Source organism: Phascolarctos cinereus, unplaced genomic scaffold, assembly GCF_003287225.1.
Source record: "Phascolarctos cinereus isolate Bilbo 61053 unplaced genomic scaffold, phaCin_HiC Scaffold_2;HRSCAF=192, whole genome shotgun sequence".
Classification (NCBI taxonomy): Eukaryota; Metazoa; Chordata; class Mammalia; order Diprotodontia; family Phascolarctidae; genus Phascolarctos; species Phascolarctos cinereus.
This window is the reverse complement of record NW_027555625.1, coordinates 271,750,179-271,769,865: the sequence shown is the minus strand read 5'-3', so window position 1 is coordinate 271,769,865 and position 19,687 is coordinate 271,750,179. Positions and strand designations below refer to the sequence as shown.

Here is a 19,687-nt window from a genome sequence, read left to right as displayed (position 1 = left end):
TCACTTCGTGATGGCCACCGGGATGACCAGGAAGCCTTTGATGTTTGGGAAGTGGGTGCTGATGAGATCCACCTGCAGCTGCCTGTTTCCACTTTTGTAAGGTGTGATCTCAAACCGGACTCTGGCCCTCTCTTGGGGCTCCAGGGCTGGCACACTAGAGCAAAGAAGAAAGACGGAGGGTCAGTCCTTCAGGCCCCTCTTATCTCTAGGACTGAACACTACAAACTCTTTTGCGATGAAAAACCTCCTGCAGCCTCCTGTGGCCCATAACAGAACCAAGTCCAAACTTCCTACCTGGTGTTTGATGCTCTTCACCATCTGGTTCCAATTTAGCTCCAAAGTATCACCTCCCTCTTCTCCCCTCCCCTCTACTATCCCACATTAACCCTTCCTCAATTTTGGACAATCAATATCTTCTCAAGGTTCTTTCCTACCTCCATGGTTTTGCTTATCTGGTTCCCATGCCTGGAATACTCTGCTTTCTCTTCTCTATTTGTCTAAATCCTTCCCATCCTTCAAGGCCCAGCTAAATCTCACCTCCTCCAGGAAGCCTTTATTGATTTTCCCAGCCCAAGTTTCTTCCCCGCCCCACCCCCCCACAAGCTACTATAGCTATCACTGTCTGTGATGATAATAGCTTAGTTACATAGCATTTTATTATTTGCAGACCTTGCATTCATTATTTTTGTAACTTTAGCATCAATAGGTATAGAGCTGGAAGGGACCTTAGAAAAAGCAAGTTGTGCTTCCCTCACAACAGCCCTGTGAGTTAGGTGGTGTATCATTTATCCCTATTTTACAGATAAAGAAACTGAGGTCCAGAGAGCTAGTGAGTGGCTGAGACAAGATTCAGTCCAGGGTCACCAAATCCTTCTTTGTACTATACCACAATTCTGCCTCAATATACATCTCCTCCTCTGATCTTCCCAATAAGTTTTCCAGATGGGCAAACTGAGGCTCAGAGATGCTTGTCCAAGGTTACACAGCTAATTTTACATGGCAAAACTTGGACAAAAAAAATGCATCCTTTGGCTATGCTTCTAGGACGTTTTCTGTCTCACCAGACTGCTCTACTTCCCGGCCCCCACCCCCAACCAGGCCCTACTGAAATACCCAAGGCTGTAGGACTGTTGCAGGGTCTGGTTCCCTGCCTCTCTCTTTCCCTCCCCAGCCCCAGGGCCTCTTGCCCCCTCATCTCCTCTCCTACCCCCTTTACTCACTCGATGTTGAGCTGCTCCCTGAGGAGCCCACTGCCCTCCATGATGAGCATGCAGTCCTCTACCCTCTCAGACAGGGGGTTGGCAATTGTGACCTCCAGAGCAAGAACTTCACCTACCACAGCAGGACCCAGCATCTGGAGGGGCAGCACCACAGTAGGTTGGTCTCGGAACCTTTGACCTCATTTCCCTCTTGGGCACCATCATCCCAGACAGAGTTTGGAGGCATGAAAGGGGCTCCCAAAAAGAGCCACTGAATCACAGCAAGATAGAGGAGGGAAGGGACTTTAGAGGTCTCAGTTATCAAAGTGACCTTTTTCCCTCCCTGGAGGCAATTGGGATAAGTGACTAGCCCAGGGTCACACAGCTACTAAGTGTCTCTGGTGGGAATTGAGCTCTTGTCCTGCTGACTCCAGTGCTATGCTCTATCCACTGTGCCACGTAGCTGACCCCACAGTGATCTTCTTAAAATATGTCTGACCATGTCCTCTCCCTATTCAGTAAGCTCCAGTGACTCCCTATCACCTCCAGGATCAAATATAAAATCCTCTATTTGTTTGCCTTATTAAGCTCTTTAAAACCAGAGCCCTTCCTGCCATTCCAGTCTTCTCAGCCTGTGCTCCCTTTCACACACCTTTCGGTTCAGTGATACCGGCCTCCTTGCTGTTCCTCAAACAAGACAACCAATTCCCTTCTCTGGGCATTTTCCCTGGCTCTCCCCGATGCCCGGAATGCTCTCCCTGCCGGTCTCCACTCTTTCAAGTCTCAGTGAAAATCCCGCCCTCTACAGGAAGCATTTCCTGATTCCCTTTAATCCTGGTGCCTTCCCTCTGAAATTATCCCCAGCTTATCCTGTCGAGATCTTGTCTGGACCTTGTTGGCTGCACCTTGTCTCCCCTGTTAGATTGTAAGCTGCTTGAGGGCAGGGACTGTCTTTTGCCTTTCTTTGTATCTTCAGCACTTAGCACAGTGCGTGCCACATAACAGGCACTTAATACATTCTTGTGGTCCCTTTGCCATGACCTCCCTTCACCCTAGTTGGTCCCTTGGGCTGGTACGACCTTGATGGCAATGAAGTCTTCCAGGGTGATGTCCTTCTCTATCAGGAGCTTCTCGCCTTTGGAGACCAGGCACATCGCAGCCACCAGGATCTTCTTGTCATCTGTCAAGTCTTCTTTGTACTCTGAGTAAGAGATCTCCACGGGGATCCTCTTCTCTGAAAGAGAAATTGGAGGTTGCTACTTGGGCTGCCATTTGGGAGCAACAGCTGGAGAAGAAATCCGGTACAGTGGAAAGAACCCTGGCCGCGGAGTGAAAAGCACCTGCTGCTGATCGGTCATATATGACTCTTCATGACCCCATTTGGGGTTTACATGGCAAACGTACTGGAGTGGTTCGCCTTTTCTTTCTCCGGCTCATTTTACAGATGAGGAAACTGAGGCAAGCAAGGTGAAGTGACTTGCCCAGGGTCACACAGCTAGTAAGTATCTGAGGCCAGATTTGAACTCAGGTCTTTCAGATTCCAGGCCCAGCACTTTATCCACTAGAGTCAGAAGATCTGGGTTCAGATCCTCCAAGGTCACTCACTATCTGTGAGACTTAAGATCATTTTGAATCCTGAATTTGTTACTTATTATGTATGATCTTTGTTAGGTCACTTAACCTCCATTCACCTCATTTTCTTCATCCATAAAATGAAGAGGTCAACTTGACGGCCTCTGAGGTCTCTTCTAGCTCTATACTTATGCCTTAGAGTCATAGAATTGAAAACTAGAAAGAATTCTAGCTCTAGTATAATCCCTTCATTTTTACAGATGAGGAAACTGAGGTTCAGAGAGGCCAAATTACTTGCCTGTGGTCACCTAGGCAGTAAGTGACAGAGTCAGGATTCAAAACAGGTCCTCTACCTGAGTTCAAATCTGGCCTCAGACCAAACACTTGACACTTACTAGCTGTGTGACCCTGGGCAAGTCACTTAACTCCAACTGCCTAAAAATAAAAACAAAACAAAACAAAACAAAACAGGTCCTCTATCTCACAAAGAGTGTGCTCAGATCCTCTGAGTTCAGAGCCAATGATCTTCCCACTGTACCATATTATCTCCCTAACTGAGAAACTACCTGGCTGATGCAAATACATAAAATTTGCATTTTAAAAGATCATAACTTATATGTAGAGATCGCATAGTTCAACCCTATCATTTAACAGATCGGGAAACTGGGGCCTAGAGATGCTAAATGAGTTTCATAATGTCATGGTCAAGTTAGCCAACATGCATTTACTAAGTACCTAGCATGTAACAGACACTGTGTTAAATGCTGGGAATATAGAGAAAGGCAAAAGACAGTTCCTTCTCTCAAGCGGCTCATAGTCTAATGAGGGAGATGATATGAAAAAAAAACTATATAGAAGAAAGATATAGAGAGGATAGATTGAAGATAATCCACAGAAGGAAGGCACTGGTGTTAAGGGAGATCTGGAAAGGCTTTCTATAGAAAGTGGAATTTTAGCTGGGACTTGAAGGAGACTGGGGAAGCCAGGAGGCAGAGATGAGGAGGTAGAGCATTGCAGGCTTGAGGGACGGCCAGAGAGAACGCCGAGAGTGGGGAGATGGAGTGTCTTCTATGAAGAACAGCAGGCAGGCCAGAGTCACTGGACTGATGATATGTGGTGGGGCATAAGGTTTCAAAAGACTGCAGGGAAGGAGGGGATCGGGTTCTAAAGGGCTTTAAAAACCAAACAAAGAGGGTTTTATATTTGATCCCTCAGGTGAAAAGGAGCCCCGGGAGTTGATTAAGCCAAGGCGTGACATGGTCAGACTTGCTATGGGAAGGTCATGGAGGATGGACTGAAGTGGGGAGAGACTTAAGGCAGGCGGACACCTCTCCTGGCCTGGCAGCTATTGCAATATCCAGGTGTGAGGTAATGAGGGCAATGTCAGGAGAGAAGGGGCATATATGAAAGATGTTATTAAGGTAGAATCGACAGGACTTGGCAACTGATTGGATGTGGAGGCTGGGCAAGAGTGAGGAGGCAAGGATGGCACCTTGGTCGTGATCCTGAGGGTCTGGGAGGATAGTGGTGTCCTTCATAGTCACAGCTAGTAAGTCACAGAGTCTGGATTTGGACCCAGATATTCTGAGTCCAAACCAGTGCTCTTTCCCTTGCACCAAGATACTTGTAAAGACAGACCGGAGACATCATTTGCATGGCCCACAGGTGTTCAGTCATCAGAGGAGCTTAACAGGCTGTAGGAGGAAGAGAACTAGATAGAGATTCAAGAGACGTGGGTTCTGGCACTTTCCAGTTGTGCAACTGTGGGCAAGCTCTCTGATTTCTCTAAGCCTGGCTTTCTTATTTATAAAATGGGGTAGTAACATTTGCACACAGCCATTGGAAGGAATTTAAAGCCTAGAGAAATGAAAGCTACAAAAATCATGTATTATTATCAGTCACCAATTACTCCCCTTCATGTGGACTTCAGTTCTCCATTCCCTACCCCATATTCCCATATCTCAGATTCTGCTAAATTATCTGTGCTAGAGTACACCTCCCCCTCCTCCTCCTGACTTCCCACTCCCACCCCAAACGTGCATCAGCTCTGCCTTTTGGATTCCTATCAGTTCTTTAAAGCCACCTTCTCCAGGAAGTTTTCCGTAATCCTCCCCAACGTGACTCCTTAAAGGCAAGAATTGTTTTTGCCATTTTGTATGTCCCCAAGATTTAGAACAATACCTGGCATGGTAAACACATAATTAAATGCCTGTTGACTGATTATCTCCATGTTATACAGTCTCTCCTAGAATATTACTCTGTATCCACTAAGAACTTTGTAAATGTTTGTTGAATTCAAATGAATTATGTATTGATTGCTTCCTGTGGAGCCTGTCCTAAGTTTAACTGGAAGATACAGTCCCTGCCCTTATGCTAGGGCTGAGATAGAAAGAGTGATGGCCGTGAAGTCAGAGGACCTGGGTTCAAATCCTGGTTCTGTAATTTCTCACTGAGAGGTCTTGAACAAGTCACTTAACTTTTTTGGGTCTCAATTTCCTCTGCTCTAAAATGAGGGAGTTGGACTAGAACTTGATGCCCTCTAAAGAAGTCTCTTCTTGGTCTAAACCTATGGACCTTTAAGGAGATAATCCATTTTCTCTCTGCTTATTGGAGTCTTTCCTGCTGCCAGAGCTTGGATGGAGCACTGTCTCTTCCAGGAAGCCTTCCTAGTCCCCCATAATCTTATCCAAATGAATCCATCACTAAGTGGTCAGAGCAGGAAATTCCGGCCCATCTTGTTCCTTCTCTCCCTCCTACTTCTACCCCCATCATTCACCGAAGGGGGAAGATTTCCCCCATGTCCCATTGACCTCTCCAGGCCAGATCTGGATGTGCACCAAGACCTTTTATCCAGATTGGTCTTCCTAGGAGAAGGGAAGTTACCTTCTTCAGGCTCTAGTTTGATTGAATGGGATTCATGCAGGATCTCAGCCACTGGTCTCCGGGTGTAGAGGATGGTGGCTGCACTCAGGTTCACCTTGACCCTCTGGAGGCGGGAGGTGAGGTTGGTGAGGCAGATGGCCAGCTTGATGTCCTGGCCAATGACAGGGGGCTCCAGCAACTTGAACTTCCCCATGATGTTGGGCTTCTTGGCTGGCTCCAGAACGTCATCCCTCCAGGAGGCCCAGCCTCGGCCACTGGCCCTCCGGATCCTGTCTCTTCTCCCTGAGGCTTCTACCCCAAAGAGCTTCCTCACTGCTTTCCTGTATACCTGCCTTTCCTTCCGGGACCCTGAGGGTTGGAAGAGAATGATTATTAGTGGTATGGGTCTACCTCCTCAGAGCTTGGGCTCTGCAGACAGCTTGTCCCAGGAGGGGTAGAATAATCTCCCTTAAGCCAGCTGTGCCGTCTTCTAAAGGTCAGGCCTTGGGCAAGCCAGGGTAAAGTCTGGAAGCTCAGACCCCTAATGCTCCCTTCCTTCCCCCCCCTCCCCTTAGAAGACAGATTCTGCCCAAATCCAAATCCTATAGATCCCTACCCAAACTCATCCCCCTCTACCCCATTCCCCTGACATATCCTGTCATTCTCTACACACTGTCTCTGAGGGTTTTTATCAACTTCTACAGGTTTAATTATTCTCTATAGTGGATTCCAGCTCAAGTCCTAGCTTCTCTCCTGAGTGTCTCCTCACTAACTTATAGAGTTATAGAGCACGTTCTGAACTGTCCAGAGATCGGCCTCATACATCGTAAAGCACTTAATAAATGCTGACTGGACATCTTATAGGCACGTCAAACTCCTAAGCAGAACTCATATTCTCCCCAAAGTCCTCTTCTGAACTTCTCTATTTCCATTAAAGAGCCAATGCCTTTCTAGTCACCAGTTTTCAACCTAGGAGTCATCTTTGACTCTTCCCTCTCACCCTAGGTATCCAATCAGTGGTCAAGTCTTACTATTTCTGCTCCTGTGCCATTATTCACATCCATCTCCTTTCCACTCCACATGACCCTGCCTTAGTTAGGGCCCCCATCACCTCTCTCCTAACCTATGACAATAGCATCTTAATCCATCTTTTTGCCAAGGGATGACATCTACAACTTGTTCAGCCATTCTTTAATTGATGGGCATCCCCTCAATTTCCAATATTTTGCTACTATGAAAAGGGCTGATATTAATGTTCTTTACATGTGGGTCATTTTCCCTTTTTTATGATCTGTTTGGGATACAGACCTACTAGTGGTATTGCTGGAGCAAAGGTGTGCAGTTTGTTGCAAGGATGCTATTTACAATCCATCCCCCCATGGCTGCCAAAGTGAATTACCTAAACCATGTTGTTCCCCAGCTCAATAAACTCCAGTGGCTTCCTATTAATTCTAGAGTGAAATACAAATCCCTCTGTTTGTCATTTAAAGTCCTGCTTTAAAGCCTGCCTGCAATCTATCAGTCCAAACTTATTATACGTTAGACTCTCATTCAGGCAGTCTTTGGCCCAGCCAAATTACTCTTCTTGGTATTCCCCACACAAAATATCCCCTCTCCAGTCTTACATGCCTTTTCAGAGGCTGGCCTCCGTGCCTTGAGTGCTGTCTTCTTCCTCCCCTCTGCCTCTTAGAATCTCTAATTTCCTTCAAAGCCAAACCAGAGCTCTATTCTCTGCATGAGAGCTTTCCTGATCCCTCCAGCTTTAAGGCTTACCCCACCAAGTTACTTTGTATCTATTCTTTCAGCATATATTTTCTATACATTTCTATAAGTGTGTATTGCCTTTCTCTAGACCAGTACTTCCCAAACTTATTTGGCCTACTGCCCCCTTTTAAAAAAAATTACTCAGTGCCTCCATGAAAACCTACTTTCTTTAACCTTTTATTTTTTTAAATTTACATCATTTCAAAAATATAAAATGTTTTTTTTAAAAATGACGCATCTTAAATTTAATAATTTATTGTAAATTTGTGTTTTTTCCCTGCATTGAAATTTTGATGACTCAATACTGCATCATGTAACCATATAGTATTGTATTGTAAACAAATCATTACATGCCCATATTCCTGCCCATGCATGCTGGACTTCCTGCTGGCCTGCCCAACACTTGCTTGGTAAGACCTGTCCAGGGACTTGACCACTGATTGGTTATAACTTGCATTTTGTGTGTTTATTTAGAAAACAATGTAATCACTACGACTTTAACTCTGTTACACAACAGATAAAACATGTATAAATGGTTTTTCAAATTTTTCTTCTCTTTTTTCCTTGTGCTTCCACTGCCCCCTTATTTTTATTCAACATCCCCCAAATGAGGCTACTACGACCCCAATAGATAATTCCAGCGCCCCCCAGGCAGTGGTATCGCCCACTTTGGGAACCTATGCATTTAGACTGTAAGATCCTTGAGGGATTGTTTTACTTTTCATCTTTGTATTCCCAGAACCTGGCACATAGTGGATACTTAATAAACGTTGGCTGATTAAGAGTCTCTTTCTCCCCTCTCCCTAGTTATCTGCAAAGGAGGGAAATTTGTCTGGGTACTTGCAGAAGTAAGATTTCCTTTCTGTCCTTTTTATACTTCGAGTCAATAATAATGAAACATTTATTGAGCACTTTAAAGTTTTGAGAAAAGTTAAAATAGTAAATTATCCTCATTTTATCAATGGAAAAACTAGGCTCAGAAGGGGTTCAATGACGCCCAATGTCACACGAGAAGTTAGTGTCAGAACTCAAGTGGAGGCTAAGTCTTCTGACTCTAGGTACAAGAAACTGTACATTGGGCAATTCCTTGATGCCTTTTTGAGGCAGCGCCCATTTCCTTCCTTCCTTCCTTCCTGTCTACCTGCCTTCCTTCCTTGTTCTCTTTTTTCTTTTTTTCATGCTAGTGTTGGGTAGGGGCTAGGGGCTGGGTGATGAAAATGGATTTCTTACCTTTTTTGAGTCCCAAAGTAACCAGGAGGTAGCAGAGTGTAGTGGAGAGCGGCCTGTACTTTGATCAGAAGGGTTCAAGTTTGAAGCCTGACTCAGATGCTTACTTGCTATGTGACCTGGGCAGATCATTGAGCATCTCTGAAACTATCTACTTCATAGAGTTATTTTTTTTTTTTTCATTTATTTATTTATTTTTGGCTTGGCAATGGGGTTAAGTGACTTGCCCTGGGTCACACAGCTAGTAAGTGTTATGTGTCTGAGGCCGGACTTGAACTCAGGTCCTCCCGAATCCAGGGCCGGTGCTCTATCCACTGCGCCACCTAGCTGCCCCCATAGAGTTATTTTGAAGAAAGTATTCTGCAAGCCTTAAAGTTCTTTATAGATGTGAGTCCTATCCACTTGACTACCTAGTGGCTCTGTCACCTTGGACAAATCACAACTTCTCAGGGCCTCAGTTTTCTCCTCTGTAAAGTGTGTGTGAGTTGGACTAGACTGATCTCTAAGGTCCTTTCCAGCTCTAAGTGGTATGATCCTGGGTCACTGTCATTGAAGAGAGGGAGCAAACAGCATGGGCCTCCATCACTACCCTCTCTGACTGACTCAGCCTTCATTCCACATAGCAGCCTAGCCATACTGGTGGCTGTCTCTTTAGAGATCTCACAAACAGGATTCTGTTAACATATAGTTTGTTATAATTTGGAGCCAGTCTGTTTACGGATTGTTAGAGCTAAGAGGAGCCTTAGAGACTATTTAGTTCAATCCCCTATTTCAGAAGAGGAAATTGAATATTTGTCTAATAGAGATTTGCCTAATGTTGTCATGCAGCTGGTGATCAGCTGAGGCCAGATTTGAACCCTGGTCTTCTGTCTCTAACTCTTCTATTACTTCACATCTTCTCCCATTTCATATGCATAGGGGCTAATCTGTCACTTTGGTGAGGCTGGGAAGGAAAACAAGCCCTTATCATCTCAGAAGGCCTAATCTCTACAGCCTCTTGGGGCCAACACCCACTCTCCTTTCCTCCCACATGGGGGAAGATAACTCATATCTTCTTGCCAATACCTTAGGGCTTGGTTGTCATAAATCTCTGGGTTCCAAGCATGTTTCCACTCAATGCCAATGCTGGCATAAGCTGGCTCCAGCACAGCATGCCTTGTGTCCTACAAAGCCAGTTGTTCAGGAGCCAAATTTGGGGGTGGTGGTGGCAAAGGATGGTCTCTCCATGGCTCTTGGTGAGAACTGTCTGACTGTTTATTAATGTGTGGTTTGGAGATGAGACTTCAAGCAGGTTACTTTGGTGGTAATAGGAAGAAATCCAGGTGAACCATGACTAATATGCTGGACCCACGTTTATCTAGTGCCTTAAAGTTTGCAAAGTGCTCTGCCTATATTATCTCCTTTGATCTTCACAACAATCCTGGGGGGATGATATTATTATCCCTATTTTCCAGGTAAGAAAACTGAGGAGAAGAGATGAAGTGACTTGCCCACGGTCAGTCTTTGAAGTCAAATCTTTCTGACTCTCTCCATTATACCACCTACCTTCCTATATTTACTACGCATCTATTTGACTAATGAAAGGACCAAGCTTGTGTTTTGTTTTTTTAATTTTATTTTTTTAAAGCTTTTTTTTTTTGGTGAGGCAGTGGGGTTAAGTGACTTGCCCAGAGTCACACTGCTTGTGAGTGTTATGTGTTTGAGGCCAGATTTGAATTCAGGTCCTCCTGACTCCAGGGTCGGTGCTCTATACACTGTGCCACTTAGCTGCCCAGGAGGAGTCATCTTTGGAACAAGAAGAGGACCTGGTAGAGAGTGGGCTCAAGGTCCTGAGGAGAGTAGGCACCAGATTTCCTTCCTTCCTGAAGGCAATCTGGCAGCTGGCTTCATGTCCAGGCCAGGCCCACATGCTAAGCAAATAATAACTCTCATTTCTATAGTGCTTGAAGGTCTATAAGGTGCTTTTCTCATGAAACACTGTGAGGTAGGCCATGTAAGGATTATCACTATTTTACAGATGAGGAGACTGCTTTAGAGAAGGGAAGTGACTGGCAGGGACACAGAACTAGCCTCAGGCCTGGATCCAAACCTAGGTCTCCTGTCTTCAAGTCGAGTATTCTTCCCCATACTCCTTGCTGTCTCACAGTAGATTATGTGTGTGTGTGTGTGTGTGTGTGTGTGTGTGTGTGTGGCTAGTTAGACCAGGGAGCTTGTCCACTATCTATGGCCCTTATCTTAGGATATCTTTGGGTTCTGTCACTCAACAATTTTGTCCTTTCTTATTTGGTCTTCTAGCAAACAATCAATAAGCATTTATTAAGAGTTTGCTGTGTGACAGACACTATGCTAAGTAAACACTTTGAATATCAAAGAAGGCAAAAACCAATCCCTGCCCTCAAAGACCTTACTTTCTAATATGGGAGACATGTATAGAAAAAGGTATGTACAAGACACAGGCTGAGTAGAGGAAAAGTAATCCCAGAAGGAAAATCTCCAGCAGCTCCTGGCTGCAGAGCTGTACAGAGCTAGGTGAGTGCAGTGTCTAGAGAGCCAGGCCTGGAGTCAGGAAGACCCGAGTTCCAATCCATCCTCAGGCATTGCTAGCTGTGTGACCCTGGGCAAGTCACTTACCCTCTGTCTGCTTCAGTTCTTCATCTGTATAATAATAGCTCCTACCTCAGCAGAATCAGATGAGAGAATAATTGTAAAGTACTTGGCACAATGCCTGGCACATAGTACGTACTTAATAAATGTTAGCTATTACTATTTTGTTTTCTTTGCCAAGGAGAATATCCTTTGGACTGAAAAACAAAAACAAAAGATTGATAATAGGGAGTCAGTACCCCAAAGTAAGTTAAGGAGATGATAAGAGAACATCCAGTACTCTTGACGTCTTCAACTCAATTGACCCAGATTAACAATATCCTTGAGTACTAAAAAAAAAAAAAAAAAGAAAGCAAAAACCCCAAACCCAACACCCTGGCAGATGTGATTATTTAGCCACTGTCAGTGATTTTTAAAATACTGTGGAAAATGTCAGTGATGCTAAAGGACTGGAGAAAGGCAAGCGGGAAGAGAATTGAATCTGTAAAACATAAAATCAGGGAGGGAGATATCCATTCCTGGAAAAATTCTAGAACATATTAGTAAATACAGTATTATTAATTATAGAATTAATTAAATTAATTATTGCAATTATTAAACCTACTATTAAAGAGGTTAGGAAAAGGTAAACTGTATCTCTACGAGAGATCAAAGACATAGAAAAAAGAGGAAAAGGTGCCAGATGTACAAAAATATTCATAGCAGCTCTTTTTATAGTAGCCTCAAACTGGAAACTGAGAGGTGTGTGAGGGGGAACAGCTGAATGATAATGGGATATTAGTGTGCCATGAGAAATAATGAAATGGACTATTTTAGAGGAAAGTGGGAAGACCTCTATGACTTGATACAGAGCAAAATGAGCAGAACTACCTGAACAAGTTATATGATGACAACATTAGAGAGAAAAATAACTTTGAAAGACTTTGGAACTCTGATTAGTGCAGTGATAGGCAATGAGTCCAGAAGACTAAAGATGAATCATCTCATCCCCCTCCCGCCACCTACACACGCCCTGCCTGAGAAGGGATGGACTTAAAAGCCAGAATGAGACATGCACTTTTGGAGTGGCCAATGTGGGAATTTGCTTTGCTGGACTATGGGAAATGGTTGTAAGGGTTTGGTTTTCTGTTCTTTTTATTGTTCAATTGAGGGGAGGGGAATGGGAGGGAAAGATAGTAATTGCTTGTAAAATTAATTTTAAAATATTTTTCTAAAAGGAAAAAAGTGACTACATATAGCTAGTATGGCTTCACAAAGAACAGACTAACCTTATTTCCATTTTTTGACTAGGTTAACCAAATAGTAGATCAGGCAGCTAGGTGGTGCAGTGGATAGAGCACCCAGGGCCTGAAGTCAGGAAGACTCCTCTTCCTGAGTTCAAATCTGGCCTCAGACACTTACTAGCTGTGTGACCCTTGGTAAGTCACTTAAGCTGTTTGCCTCAGTTTCCTCATCTGTAAAATGACTTGGAGAAGGAAATGGCAAACCTTTTGGTATCTTTCTCGAGAAAACCCCAAATGGGGTCATAAGGAGTCAGACATGACCAAAAATTATTGAACAACAACAACAGATCAGAGAAATACTATAGTCAGGGGTGTGCTGGAAGCTGCTCTGCCAGATTCAGTCAAGCGCTAGATTTTTTTTTTTGGCAAGGCAATTGGGCTTAAGTGACTTGCCCGGGGTCACACAGCTAGTAAGGGTCAAACCTCTGGTCTGAGACTGGATTTGAACTTAGGTCCTCCTGACTCCAGGGCTCTCTCAGCCACTTAGCTGCCCCAAGTGTTAGATTTTTTGCGTGAACATTTATGCCTTAGAAATCTTCAATCGGGGTTTGGTTTATTGTTTGATTGAATGTGTAGGCTTAAGAAAGTGATGAAAAATGTTAATAATGCAGATTAAACTTAAAAATGTTGCTGGTATAGTTTTTGTTTTTAGGGAGCTGGTTATTAAACATTTACCAGCATATCCCTGGTTGTAAATCGAGGTCTGCTCATGTGCATTGGATATAGTGCAATTCAATGATTATGGAACCAGTTGAATGTCGAGATATGTTCTTAGTCTCCGATGGAGTGTTTCAGAGATTTGTGCTTTTCTCTTTGCTATTAAATATTTTTAATGATAACTTGAATAAAGTCATAAATGGCATGCTTATCAAATTTTCAGGTCACACAAAGCTGGGAGCAATAGCTCGCACACTGGATAAGAGTCAGGATCCAAAGAGCTCTTGGAAGGCTAGATTGTTGGGTTGAATCTAATAAGGTGAAATTCCATAGAAATGAAAAATAAAGTCCCACATTTGGGTTAAAAACATAGATTTCACTAGTATAAGATAGAGGAGGCATGGGTAAACTGAAGGTTTCCTAAAAAAAAAAGATCTGGAGGTTAGGGTGGTCTGAAAGCTCAATGTGAGTCAATAGTATGATATAGTAGCCAAGTGAGCTGGTGTGATCTTGGACAGCTTTGGGGAATAGTTCTCTCGCACTCTGCTCTGGTAACACAGTACCTGGAGTATTATGTTCATCTGGGCTGCACATTTTAGGAAGGCTATTGATGGGCCTAAGGGCATTCAGATAAAGGTAGTCAGAATGATGAAGAGCCTTAAGTTCATGCCATAGGAGGTTAGACAGCTAGCTAGTACAGTGTGGCTAGGCTGTTGGAATTGGAGTCCAAAAAAACCTGAGTTCAAATCCTGCCTCAGACACATTTGCCATATAACCCTGGACAAGGCCCTTACCTCTGTCTATCTCAGTTTCATCATCTGTGAAATGGGGAAAATAATAGCATCTAGCTCTTAGGATTGTTGTGAAGACAAAATAATATATGTAAAGCATTAAATTCTTACATAAATGTTAGCTATTATTATTTGAAGGAACTGAGAATGTTTAACCTGGAGAAGAGAAGATTTAGGGGGGACATGATGGCTACCTTTAAGTATTTGAAGGGCTATCACTTGGAAGAAGGATTATACTTCAGTCAGTCAATCAATCAATCAATCCAGAAGCATTTATTTAATACTTATGTACCAGGCTTTGGGTGAAGCTCTAAGAATACAAAGAAAGGCAAAAATGGTCTTGTTCTGTTTGGCCCCCAGAGGGCAGAAGCAGGAAGAGTGAATGGAAGCCCAAAGAAGCAAGTTAAGGCTTGATATTAGGACAAATACATTGGAGGCATCCAGAATTGGGATGGGTTGCCTGGGGTGGTAGTAGGCTCTGTCACTGAAGGCAAGAACTGGCCTGATGACCATCTGTTAGGTGTGTTGTAAAAGAGACCCTTCTGGGGAGATATAGATTGGATCAGATGGCTGCTGAGGTCCCTTCTGGCTCTGAAATGCTAGGATTTTGTGATAGAAAGAAAGAGCCACTCCTCACCCCCTAGATATCAAGCTTTGGAGACTGGTTAGGAAAATGTGGATTTGGTAAGAGTGATGATGAGAATCAGCCATGGGCTGTTTCTGCTGTGGAAGGCGTAGACCAGCAGCCTCTGTTCTCACAGTAATTAACACTATGATAGTTCACCTATCTAAACTCTACGGTTTACAAAGTGCTTTTTTACAGATGAGGAAATATAACTTAACTGTGACTTGTTTAAGGTCACACAGTTAGCAAGTGTGAGAGCTGGAATTCAAATGCAGATCCGTCTTGCCCTCGAGTCCCCCATTTTCCACCATAGCATCCTGTCGGCTCCTGTTCAAATCCTTCGGGTTTACAAAACACTTTCCTCACAACAGGCAGGTAGTGAAATTTACTTCCATAAACATTTATTGAGCACCTACTCTATTCAAAGCACTGGGGATAGAAAGACAAAAATGAAAAGTATTCCTGCCCTCAAGCAGCTCACATTTTACTAGAGGAATATAGAATGTAGACATGGAAGCAAATTTAGAGTTATGTAATGTAATTAAGAAAGAGAGAGACAGAGAGATAGAGAGAAAGCGAGACAGACACAAAGAGAAAGCATTTACAACTGGAGGGACCAGGAATGGCTCCATGTAGAAAGATGGCCCCTGGGCTGTGCTTTAAGGGGAGCTGGGGATTCTAAGAGGTAGAGGTAAAGAAGGAGTACATTCCAGGCCTGGAGAATCACTTATGCAAAGGCAAAAGGTGGCATATGGGGTGTTAGGTATGGGGAACAGTTAGGCCCTTTTTACAGATGGGGAAACTGAGACCCAGAGAAGGAAAGCACTTGCCTATGGCTGCACAGCTAGTAAGTGACAGAGCTGGCACTCAAACCCAGGTCTCTCACCTCCAGACTTGGACTCTTTTCATCCATTAGAACGTAAACTTGGTGGGAGTTGGGACCATGTCACTTTTGTCTTTGCATGCCCATCACCGAGCACAGTAAACTAAATAAATGCTTGTTGATGGAGCTTTTGGGGCGATTGGACTAGCCCGTGTTATGCCCTTACCTTCAGGGTACTTGTAATGGCTGGTGATGTCCACACGGGTGTTGCTGCCCACAGCCTTGGTGCTGATGCATTTGCCAATCTTCTTAGTATCTGAGTAGACCCGCTCCCGGCTGTCATCCTCATTCCAGAGCCATGTGATATAGTCAGCGTTGACTTCAGCAAACACAAATGGTCCATCATGGGCCAGGTGCACATCACCTTCCCGGATGGCAGTGACAGAGGCTGGCCCACACTGAAACACACCTGGGTGTGGGATCAATGGAAAGAATGTGGGTGTGAGGGATACCAACAACCCTCAGAGCCAGGCTCTTGGCCGGATAGGCCAGGAAACCTTGCCCCAAATGGAAACAAACCCAAGTATTTGGGTTACCTTCACTCTCTTCCTGTGGTGTGGCATCCAGGACCTGCCAGCCATTGTAGGAGGAGCCAAGGTCTCTCCGGGCAAACCAGCTTTCATTCCAGACGTGAAAATTCCTGGAGCAGAGAAAAAAAATACAAATCCAGATAGAACAGATGTTTATTAAGAATAGCTGTGTGCAAAACACTGTGCTGGGGAGATACCAAATTTAGATAAAACACAGTTCCTGACTGGCCCTTGCTCACTATGCCTCTCAGAAGCTTACTGTTTTGCAGGACAAGACAGTCAGAGTATACATTACATAAGTTCATTAGAAATTTATAAAACAAAATATTATGTGGGGTCTGAGTGGGAGGGTCATTATCAGTGAGGATCATCGTGTCTGACTCTTTATGACCCTATTTGAGGTTTTCTTGGCGAAGATACTGGGGTTGTTTGCCATTTCCTTTTCAAGCTCATTTTACAGATGAAGAAACTGAGGCAAGCAGGCATAAATGACTTGCCCCTACACACCCAGCTGCCTGTAGCCAGATCTAAACTCAGGAAGATGACCTCAGGACCTGTACTCTATCCACTGTGCCACCCAGCTTTCCTAAAAGGAGAGATATGGCTGACTGTATTCACAGGTGTACGAGAGAACCCTAGGTGGAAAGGCTTTCCTACCCGGAAAGACCTCCCAGTCTGTCCTGTCAAAGTGCCTGAAATCCAAACAATTGGTTTTCTTCTGGAGCCAAGGAATTATTCCTTTTGAAGCCTGAAGACTGAGGCCATTCAGAATTCTCTTTGAAAAAGCAAACATCCCATTTTCTGCTAACTAGTGTGGGAGTGGGCAGAATGGCCTGCAAAAGGGGTGGCATAGGAAACCTGAGCAAAGAAGAAAAGGTTTGGAAGACCTGAAGTGGGGATGCAGCAAAGAATCAATTATGGAAGCATAAAAAGATTTTATTACTGCAATTGATATTAAATAACATATTTATTGTGAAAACGGTCAGCTTGGTTGCATGACTTCCTCCAGTATTATTTAGCAGCATATAAGCATTACTTTATTAAATCACTTATCTTTGCAATCCAATAAAACTTGTAAAAGAAAAAAAAGAAAAAGCAAACATCCCCCGTAGAAAGAACCCCTGAAACCTTCATTGGCTCAGGCCATAGCCTGGATTAATTGAAAGCTGGTTTAGAGCAAGGCCCTATGTGGGACAAGAGCCTTGGAGAAGTGTAGGCAGACAGGTGATAGTGTGGATAGAGTACTGGTCATAGAGTCAGGAAGAACTGAGTTCAAAGCCTGCCTCAGTTGTTTTCTAGCTGTGTGACCCTTGCAAGTCACCTCATCTTTCTCTCCTTCGGGTTCCTCAGTTGTGCAATGGGTAAAATAACTGCACCTACCTCTTAGGGTTCTTGAGGATAAAATGAGATATAATAATATAATATAAAAATATTTGTAAAGCACTTTGCAAACCTTACAATGCTATATAAATGTCAGCTATTAGGGGTATTGGGACACCAGGAATAGAGTGTGAAGGAACTGAAATGAAAGTCAGGTGAGAGAGTACACCAAAGACAAATTTAACCTCCTTTATAATTGTTCCTGGAGAGAGGCCTCTACCATTTTAGGATTTTGGGATTCTATGATTCTGTTCAGCTAAAATTCCAATATTCTATAATTTTAACTGTAAATCATGGTGCATAACTCTGTGGATTTACATGCACAGAGTTCAGTCTTGGTGACTTCTCGATATGGATCTTTCTTTAGCTTGTGCCCCCCTGGGAGTTTCCCATGGGAATATCAGGACTTGGCTTATTTCTAGGTCTCCATTAAGAAAACAGAAGAATCATGAATTCTCTTGATCTGACCTTGCAAGTTGGGGTCTTTCTGTCTGTGCCCCCATTTCTGCTCTCATTTTTAAAGGTCAAGCTAGAGGTGTAGCTTAGGTATATCAATTGTCTGGGCATCATTCAATCACCATCAATGTGGTATCAGTGAGACAATCCAGGGCACGTTGAGGGATGGACACCTTATCAAGGTGACATCATCAATGCTAGAACAAATTTTTCCTCTGTGGGCACAAGGACCCCAGAGATGGGGCAATGCCTACTGCCTTAGAATCTGTGACTCTCTGACACGAAGGTTCCACAATTTCAGAATTCTAAGTGTCAAGGATGAAAAAATAACCCTGGATTGGCTAGATTTGTCCTTAGGAGACTTGGCCCAGAGGCAGGCAACATTGTAGGGCTCAGGACTTTGCTGCTGAATTTGTTCCTCATTCTTGGGGAAGGGTGAGAGGGCAGTGTCCCACATGCCTGCTCCGCCACATGCCTCCTGTCCCCTGGGGGATGTCCTCACAGGCCCGGGGGGAAGGGAAGGAGCTATCAGGGGCTACAACTCGATACTTACCACATACTGTCTTCAGTTACGTCTTCCAGGGTCCTCCCAAATGAGTCCACAAATTTGTCCACACTTAAGTTCTTATCTGTGTCGTGGGCTGAGTTGAAATTGGAGACCACCCGGGTGGCAATTCCTAAACACCTTAGGACTAAAAAAATCACAGGCTAGGAATATTCCAGGCCATTTTGGGAAAGGCTTTCCCACTCCAGATTTTGTGCCCCCCCCACCCCCCACCCCCAAAGAAGGAGCTGAGTTACAGTTCTCATGGTATTTCTCTACTCACACTGCTCCCACCCAACTCTTGCCCTGCCCAACTTTCCTGTTCTTAATTCTATGATTTTCGTATATTTAATTTGTTTAAAATGAGGCACACTTGAAATGTGTTCACAAGTGAAACCTAGAAATAGTTGTACTGGATTGTCTGGTAATTTTTTTTTTAGTGGGATGGGTATTTTCTGTGGTTTTTCTCCCCTAGTGCAGATCACTGAGACCAGAGAAATTGAGGGGAGTCAGGGGTGCTTCATGCAAATTTAAGCCAAGGGAGTGGAGAGCTGAGCCTCCCTTACCCACCCAGGTACCTGTGCACATGACTCCAGCAAAGACCCAGCACTGGCCATACTTGACAGGCTTAAACCTGCCCTTGTACCATTTGTAGAGGATGGCAACGCTGCCCCGCCAGTGCAGGGGGCTGGTCCCACCGATGTACTTGCCCCGCCATTGGCCCTGGACCACACCTTTGTCATCATTGCTGTTCACCTGCCAGGAGAGGCCTCATTCAGTTATGTAGGCTGGAAAGGTAGGACTGGATGGCCCAGTGGCCAGAGCATACGACCTCCAAATCCTATGGGGTTGCAGGCGCTATCTCAGAATGGGTCAGAGTACACCGCCACCCCATCCCCCTCTATTTGAGATTGAAGGCTTTATGCCCAAGTGGGAGAGAGTGTAGATGGTTCTATTTACTCCAGCCCCACCCAGAGGATGTGTTCTGTTGAGGATAGAGGCTGAAAAGAAGGAAGAGAGTGTGCTATGATACAAAGACTAGGAGGGAATAGATCCTAAAATAGTCATAATATTTTTTTTTTGTGGTAGCAAAGAACTGGAAACAAAGTGGGTCCCCATTAACTGGGGGAATGGCTAAGCAAACCTTGTCATTCACTGCAATATAATATTATTGTGCCATAAGAAATGATGCATGTGAGGAATTCAGAGCAACCTGGGAAGACATATGCACTGAAGCTGAGTGAAGTAAGCAGAACCAGGAGACTGAGATGCATAGTGACCAAGGTCACCAAGGGACCAGAGAAGAGAAT

The 19,687-nt window shown here is 44.2% G+C and overlaps 1 protein-coding gene across 1 annotated transcript in view; it reads right to left on the bottom strand.

Annotated features, from left to right (window-relative positions):
- Nucleotides 1–19,687, bottom strand: part of TGM6 (transglutaminase 6) — a 63,610-nt gene continuing 43,923 nt past the window's right edge. The window contains exons 6-13 of the mRNA XM_020965517.1: nt 18,956–19,133; nt 18,387–18,525; nt 16,004–16,107; nt 15,634–15,876; nt 5,655–6,002; nt 2,279–2,433; nt 1,221–1,354; nt 1–154 (exon numbers count right to left, since the gene is read on the bottom strand). Of these exons, the coding sequence (XP_020821176.1) occupies nt 1–154; nt 1,221–1,354; nt 2,279–2,433; nt 5,655–6,002; nt 15,634–15,876; nt 16,004–16,107; nt 18,387–18,525; nt 18,956–19,133 (1,455 nt within the window). The remainder of the gene's footprint in view (nt 155–1,220; nt 1,355–2,278; nt 2,434–5,654; nt 6,003–15,633; nt 15,877–16,003; nt 16,108–18,386; nt 18,526–18,955; nt 19,134–19,687) is intronic.